This window comes from Malurus melanocephalus, unplaced genomic scaffold, assembly GCF_030028575.1.
Source record: "Malurus melanocephalus ecotype Western Australia unplaced genomic scaffold, MMel_1.1 scaffold_102, whole genome shotgun sequence".
Lineage (NCBI taxonomy): Eukaryota > Metazoa > Chordata > Aves > Passeriformes > Maluridae > Malurus > Malurus melanocephalus.
Window position 1 is genome coordinate 367659 of NW_026623334.1, and position 7096 is coordinate 374754.

At 52.5% G+C, this 7096-nt stretch overlaps 1 protein-coding gene across 2 annotated transcripts in view; it reads left to right on the plus strand.

The window, feature by feature from the left end:
• Window positions 1-7096, plus strand: part of SEPTIN5 (septin 5) — a 39339-nt gene that overhangs the window by 16008 nt on the left and 16235 nt on the right. Inside the window, exon 2 of one of the 2 annotated variants that reach the window (XM_057369043.1) lies at window positions 4739-4802. The exons of the other annotated variant lie outside the window; for it this stretch is intronic. Within the exon in view, the coding sequence (XP_057225026.1) occupies window positions 4788-4802 (15 nt within the window). The 5' untranslated portion in view covers window positions 4739-4787. The remainder of the gene's footprint in view (window positions 1-4738; window positions 4803-7096) is intronic. 2 annotated transcript variants of the gene reach the window in all.

A 7096-nucleotide genomic window follows, 5' to 3' on the forward strand; every position in this document is an offset into this window, starting at 1 on the left:
TGCTGTCTCACAAGCTGTGTGGGAGAGTCCAGCCACTTCCCCTTAAGCTTAGTTGTCTTCTGGCTCCAGCTCAAGCTGAAGAGATGCTGGGCTGTGGTGGGCTACAGCTGGGAAAATAAAAGCAGTCTTTTCTCATGTCTCTGTGGCTGTGTGACTGCAGAAACTCCCTGTAGCGGGCTAGGCAGTATTGGAGGGGGATAAATTAACTGGAAGAATTTGCTTTTCTCTTGGCCTTGKCCCAGGTGGTATCAAGACTCTTTCTTGAAGATAAATTCCCCTCCCACCACTGCTAAATAGGGAATTTAACCATTTAATGGATCTAGCAAGAGGTTTTCTCCAGCCCTCCTGCCTCTCTTCCCTGTTGCACTGGGAGCAGGGACTGAAAATGGATCCTGTTATAATTATGTCACAGTTTGCAGGTCCACTTTTCTCCTTCTTGCCTCAGAATTGTCTCCATGCCTGTACATGATGAAACAATCTCAAAGTGCATGGACAAACAGGGATTTTATATAAAAAATGTCCCTTTTTCCCCCTCTGCTCAGCACTCCACAGCTGCGTCTATGACACTGAAGTGCAGTGACAGGTGACTGGAGCTGGCTGGGTGACAGAGGAGCTGTGCCATGTCTTTGGGAAGGAGTTTGGGTCAGTGGAGCCCCAGGAGGGGTTTTGCTGCAGTCAGAGGTGAYGGGTGGTGGTGCCAGCGCTCGCTGCCTGGCAGGGCTCAGCACCTTGGCAGCATCTGCAGCTCTGGGTGTGAGTCCCAGCAGCATCCCAGAAAGGAGCCATTATCCCGAGCCCTGCCTGTTGCCCAAGTCAGGAGGGCACAATAAAGATGTGTCCCGGCAGCAGCCTGGAGCRGGCTCGTGTGTCGGGAACAAACGGGGCTTTGTAGCAGGCGCTGCCCCTGGTGGGAGGTTTGTCAGCTCTGGAGCTGGGATGGTAACACGGGGCTCTGTGCCCAGCCCTGCTGTGTGCTCAGGGCCTCCCCCGATTCAGGGCAGGGTCACTGCTTCTTCCTTCGCTGGGGGAGGTCTTGGCAGCAGCTCCTGCTTGCCTGAGCACAGCTTTGCCCATGGGCTGGGAASTGCAGGGCTCCCCTGGCTCTCAGGTGCCGCAGCCCTGAAGCTGTGCATGTGCAGCTTGTGTGTGCTCTCTGCAATGCATGGAGTCCCCAGGAGTGGCCTCAGGGTGATGGGGACAGGGTTATAATGGACAGGATGGCAGTGTCACTCTGTCTGGAGCTGGGAGGAGAAATGTCTCCTGGGAAGATTCCAGCAGAGCAGGGCTGAGTGGAACAGCTCAGCAATATGTGATAGCAAAGGCAGATTGGAGAAGCAAGGGCAGCTCCTTGCTTGGGCTGTTACACCAGACACACGAGCTGCAGGAGGATACACTTTAGAGAAAGYTCTTTTACAGCTGTTGAGAATGGACCCGAGGTCTGGCTGCTCTCCCACCTCTGGCTGCAGCACCAGTGCTGTGTTGATGTGGGGCTGGGGATGATGGTATCTGCCAAGAGATCCAGAACTGCCCTCTCCAGAGGGTGTGGTTGGATGTGAGATGATCAAAAACACACTGGGGCAAAGAAGCTGGTGATGGGATTGGGTCAGAYTGGATTCCCAACAAGATCATGTTGRGAAGGATCCCTCCTTGACACTSTGTAGGATGCTTTAGGATTTTGKTTTTGTGGCAGTTTTGTCCAGCTGGTTGCTGCTACTGCAATATCACAGGGTGTTACTGTTGGTGTGTTTTGTTCATGCTGTGTCCTGATATCCCATCCTTTCTCACCTAAGAGCAGTGTTCTCCAGGAACACAGTTCTGCTGTCTACAGTCAAGACTAGGAAAATGTTATTGTGAAGGAAAGGAGAATTTAGTACATATTCTGCTGCTCTCTACTGTTKTTGTGAGTCCACCACAGGCACCAGYTCTTCTGAAGGAATCTCTGAAGGGAATTGCAGGGCCGATGGGCAGGCTGAGAGGAGCATAATGTCTCTTCTGGCTCTGAAAAAATGTGTGCTCAGAGAGGAAGCAGCAAACACAGGAAAAGGGCAGTTGCCGAACACAAACTGCCAAGAATTAAGCAATCTGCTTTATAGYATGAAAGCTCCTGTTGAGCAAGAGGACTGTGTTCCCTCCCAAGGCAGGYGTGACTGGTAAAACAAGGTGGCAAAGTCCTCCCAAAGTTCAGCTGCCAGACGGGACAAATACTTCCTTAGCCCTCCCTACACAGGTGTCCCCAGTTTTTATCCCTTTCCTCCTCCTACCAGTTTTGGAAGCTGTCTAGACTCTCCCATGTTTCCTGCTGCCATTTACATCTCCACTCTTCTGTGCTTTTGTGCTGCACAGGCACCACTGGCACATTTTGCTTTTTGTGGGGCAGCTGGTTACGTGGTTGTGTGTACATAAAAATGCAGCTTGGAAAAAGTGTCTTGGTAAAGATTTCTTGGCATAACATGATATCTGCAGGACCCTGATATAGAAGGAAAGAGGGCCTAGTAGCTGTTAATTTAGGGATCCTGGCTTATCAGTGGTGGATTCCTTTTGGCTTTGAGAGGGCAGGCCAAGAGGTGTGGCAACAGCTTTATCAATCCCTCCTCTGCTGTGGTGCCATGCAGAGCCATCATTTGTGTAGTTGTGCTTGGGAGCAAGTCCTCTGTGCCTTCAGAGGAGTGTGGGTGGATAGAGGATGGAGCTGGTCACAAAATCAAGGTGGGAGGGCTGCAGTGCCTCCCAGGTTTTCACACAGCAAAAGGGAGACGTTAGGTCACTCCAAGAGGGTGAATTCAGCCTCTGTCCCAGCTGGCTGGCTGTTCACTCCCTGTGTGCTCAGGAGAGCAAAGCCTCTCTGGAGTCCTTTGCTGTGTAGCTGCTCSTGGGAGCCAGCACATAAATGGAAACAGATGGCTCCATCACAGTGGTTAGCAGGAATCTCTCACTGCTACAAAACTGCTAATGAAGTTTGGGCCTGGACTGAAGCAGACAAGGCTGCCGTGCTGGTGGGATGTGCTGGCTCTCGGCTCTGTGCTGGGCTCCCTGTTACTGCCCTGCTGTCACGAGAGCACCAAGAATGCTGAGCCTACCCCAGAGCCCAGCAAACTGCACTGTGCCCTGCAGCAGCCTCAGACAGGGTGTGCATCTCACAGCCACCAGGAGCTGTCAGTGTCCATCAGTCWTGGTAAATGATCTGTGTGGTCACCCTTACCGTGGGTTCCAGACCTTGCAATTCACACCTGTGTTATGGGAGGGCCTCTCACACAATCCCTGCTGAGACTGTGAGCCAGATACTTCTTCATCCAAGGTCCTTTTCTCGACTARTTTTTTTTTTTTTTTTTTCTAGTTCACTACAAACTCAGACTAACTAGTCTTACTTTTTCCATACTGGTCAACATCTCCCTGATAAGGAGATGCAACACTCAGCAGTTACTGACTATTACTCTTCAGCTTGAAAGAAACTTTGTTTAAATTCCCTTTGACAGCGCAGTTTGATTTAGATGTTCGGTGACTTGAAGTTTTCTCCCATCATCACATAAAATGTGAATCTCCAGTCACACTGCAGGGCACAGGAAAGCGGTGAGTTGTGCAGCAAAGGTGTAACCAGGCTTGGTGTTTGCTGGAGCAAGCAGGTGATGGAGAAGGGGAGAGAAAGGTGTTGGAAAGCATTTCTTGATTCTATTTTTGATGATTGTGACAGCTCCCCCCAGGCACAGCCTCAGTGTCTGCGATGGCAGGGTACAAGGAGCCGATGTGAGCGCTGGATGGCTGCACAGCCGCAGGCAAGSGGGGAACAATCCTGGTCCCCAGCTGCCTTGCTGTCCTTACCTTTTCTTCTTCACTCATGCAGCAAACTGCCAGGCTCTGTGTCTGCCTGGGCAGTCCCACAGCTGTGCTGGAGACCTCCTCGGGCAGCTGGGGCTGTGATGYCCTTTGGGAACACTGTGCCTTGCTGCTGCTGTGACCCAGCGTGGGCACCGGTGGGTGCCAGGCCCTGGGAAGCCCAGCCAGGGCACAAAGGGTGGAAGAGGCACACTCAGGTGCTCAGTGGCTGCACTGTGTCAGCCTCGTGGCTTTGAGCCTGGCACAGCTGGGTAATGCTCCATCCAGCTCTTGGTGGGCAGCCAGCGTTGGGCTGGCATAGATCACAGCAGAGAGAGAGTCAGCTGCAGCTCCTGGAATCTTCTGAAAGGCATTTCAAAGCCCCTTCCACGGAGCGGGCAGCAGATTGATTTTGGAAGCCAGGTGAAGAAGAGAAGCTGCCTAGCCCAGGCAGCAATGCAGAGCTGCTGTAAGTCTTGATGGTCTGTGTTGGTGGGCTGTGAGGTCCCTGCTCTGCATGGATTCAGGACATTGCCCATGGAGAGCACAGGATGTCACGGGGTACAAGAGGACAAAATTCACAGATTGTCTCTGAAAACTTCAGCCTGCATGTCTCCTGTGAGAGGGAAACTGGGAGGAAGTTGTGGATCCCAGCAGGATAAGTCCTCTCTGTCAGGTGGAGCTGTTGTGTCTGTGCATCTCTGCAGGTCCTGGGGATGTTTGTGCAACCAYCAGGGCTTCAGCTATCAGTAATGCTTCCCAAAAAGCCACTTCTTAGTGGCAGGGGAGGACAGACAATCTTGTATGCTCAGTGAGGATCTCACTGGATACTTATCTGGGCACACAGTCCTCCCCTTCTCTGGGAGCTCTGAGAGACAGCTCTGTGTTAAATTACCCCAGTTTCATCATTGCTCCATCTCTTCCTCAGGTTTCCTACAGGAGGGTGTTATGATCTTTTTCTGAGAAGATCTCACACCATGGCTGAGAATCAGGTACGCTTCGTTAGGCCCTGCCCAAAAGGAGTGTTTGGCACCATTGCTCATKAAGGGAAGTGTGCTGCAATGCTGGTCCAGGCTGATTGCTTGTTCCTGCTGATTGCTTCCAATTGCAACAACATCACACTCACTGAATTAATCCTGTGATTCCTGTGTCCCGTGGGGAGCAGGGTGCAGGTATAGGAGGGAAGCCTGTGTTTGCCAGGCTGAAAAGGACAAATGCTACTGCAATGAGGCACTCAAATCATCAAGCAGTTTGTTCTGCTGTTCATATTGAACCAAGAACAACATCCTGGGGAGGAAAGGAGCAGAATTTCCCTCTGACTAATGCTGCTGGATTGTGCAGGGCTGCGGGGGAACTGCCAGCCAGAGAAACCATCAGGAGGGGAAAGGAAATGGAATCTAATTATCCATGTGCAAAGACAGATGCTAGTCCCGACACAGGGCCCAGCCCTGGGCAGACCCATGCGGGCAGTGACGTTTGCACACTGTTTTTATGGTGGGGCTGGGAAACAGGCCCTGGGGGTCCCCTCTGGGATAGCAGATGGTCCAGCACACACCACAGTGAGCYGGGGCAGGCTGGGAGGCACACAGCTTTCACTGGGAACACTGGGCTGTGCTCAGCTCCAAGGGACGGCACTTTGCAGCCAGGTACAGCTGTGTGGTGTGGAGTGGAGCACAGGCAGAGCTGTGCTGCTGCAAAGGGAGGAGGGTGAGTGCATGGCTCCCTCTCAGCAGGCTCATCTCGGTCAACTGGGCTGGGGCTGCAAGCCCAGGGGTGAGGGAGGGGAGGAAGGTGGAGATCTCCATGTGCCTCTGCCATCTCAACGTGCATGAGGACTCCGCTTCATGTTACTGAGTGTGCAGGGGCAGTGACAGCAGGGAGGGAGGGTGGGAGGCTGAGTGCTTGATGGGAGACCCCCGAGGAAGGAGAAGGTGTCTCTCTCTACCTCCTTGTTCTGCAGAGATTTTTGGGGTTATTGCTCACAGGCTGAGGATGGCTTTTCTCTCCTTGGGTGCCTCCCAGAACTGAAGGTTGCTTTAGAGAGCTGGCTTTTCCCCTTTAATTAATGGAAATTAAAATTATTTGRTGAGCTGAATGGGCTTATTCTCCTCTCTTGTGGGCATCAGCTACTCCTAAAGTTATGTTAATTGTAGCTGGAAGACCCAGATAGAGGTTGGGAGTTCTCCCAAGACATTTGGCTTTCATTCTCCCAATATTGTTTTCAGGAGCCTGCTGGGAGGACAGTGGGGTTGAGAAAGATCTCCATCCCATGGATACATGGATGGGTGAACTAGGGATGAATCAGGAGAATTTCTGCTCAAGTGGAGCATCCTTTTTGTCCACTGCCTTGCTGTCCATGGTCTATGCTCCATGCACTGTTTGCTGGTGCAGTGCCCCAGCCTGGAGTGTTTTCCCCTGTGATGCCCTTGGAGTAGCTCCTGCTGGACCAGGCTCAGGTGTCTCACAATGCTCAGAGGCCGTGATGTCCCCTCCRGTTCAGGATTCAGCCTCTTTGGTAGACAGGCCTGATCCTGCATCCCTTACTCACGTGAGCAGTCGTCTCTATTTCAAAGGGACTACTCGGTGAGTAAGGATCGCAGGAYTGGGACCACTACCTGTAACTTCTGTAGGATCCTGTCCCCAGCCTTTTCCTATTAATGTACGTTAACATGCATCAAGAGCTTCCAAAACTGATATTCTTGTCAATTGGATGGAGAACCTGAGAGCTGGAAGAAGCAGTGCCTTTCCATTTCAGAGGTGAAATCACCATTATTTTCCATCTTCTTCCACCCAACTGCTCTCAGCCCAGCCAGCTTCTGTGCCACAGAGCAATGTGTACCTGTTTGTCTCCYAAATTTCCTGGCTTTCAGGGCTGGCCAGGGCTCTGCTCTGCCTCTTCTTGGTTTTAGCTTTGAGATGAGGGGCCAGGCATCTATTTAAGCCTGATTTTTGCTGCAGAGCTGGAGGATGAAGCAGAGGGAGTAACAAGCAGCAGTAGTGCCGRGACCACCGCAGCCCTTCCTGCACCACCGGGGTTCTCCTCCTGTCCTAACAGGCTAAATTTGGAAAACTCTGTCCTGTGCTCCAGAATGTGTTCGCAATGGGAGSAAGCAGCGAGGGCGGCAGGTTTGASCTGCACRTTGATTTCTCTGTAGCCCTGKCCAGAGARGCCGCCTGGGCACTCCCGGCTCGGACACGGCTCTTGGCGGAACCGCTTCTCCCTCCCGCGGAACGCGCCGGTACCGCAGCGCTCCCTCCCGCCCAGGGGAGCGGGCAGAGACCGGGG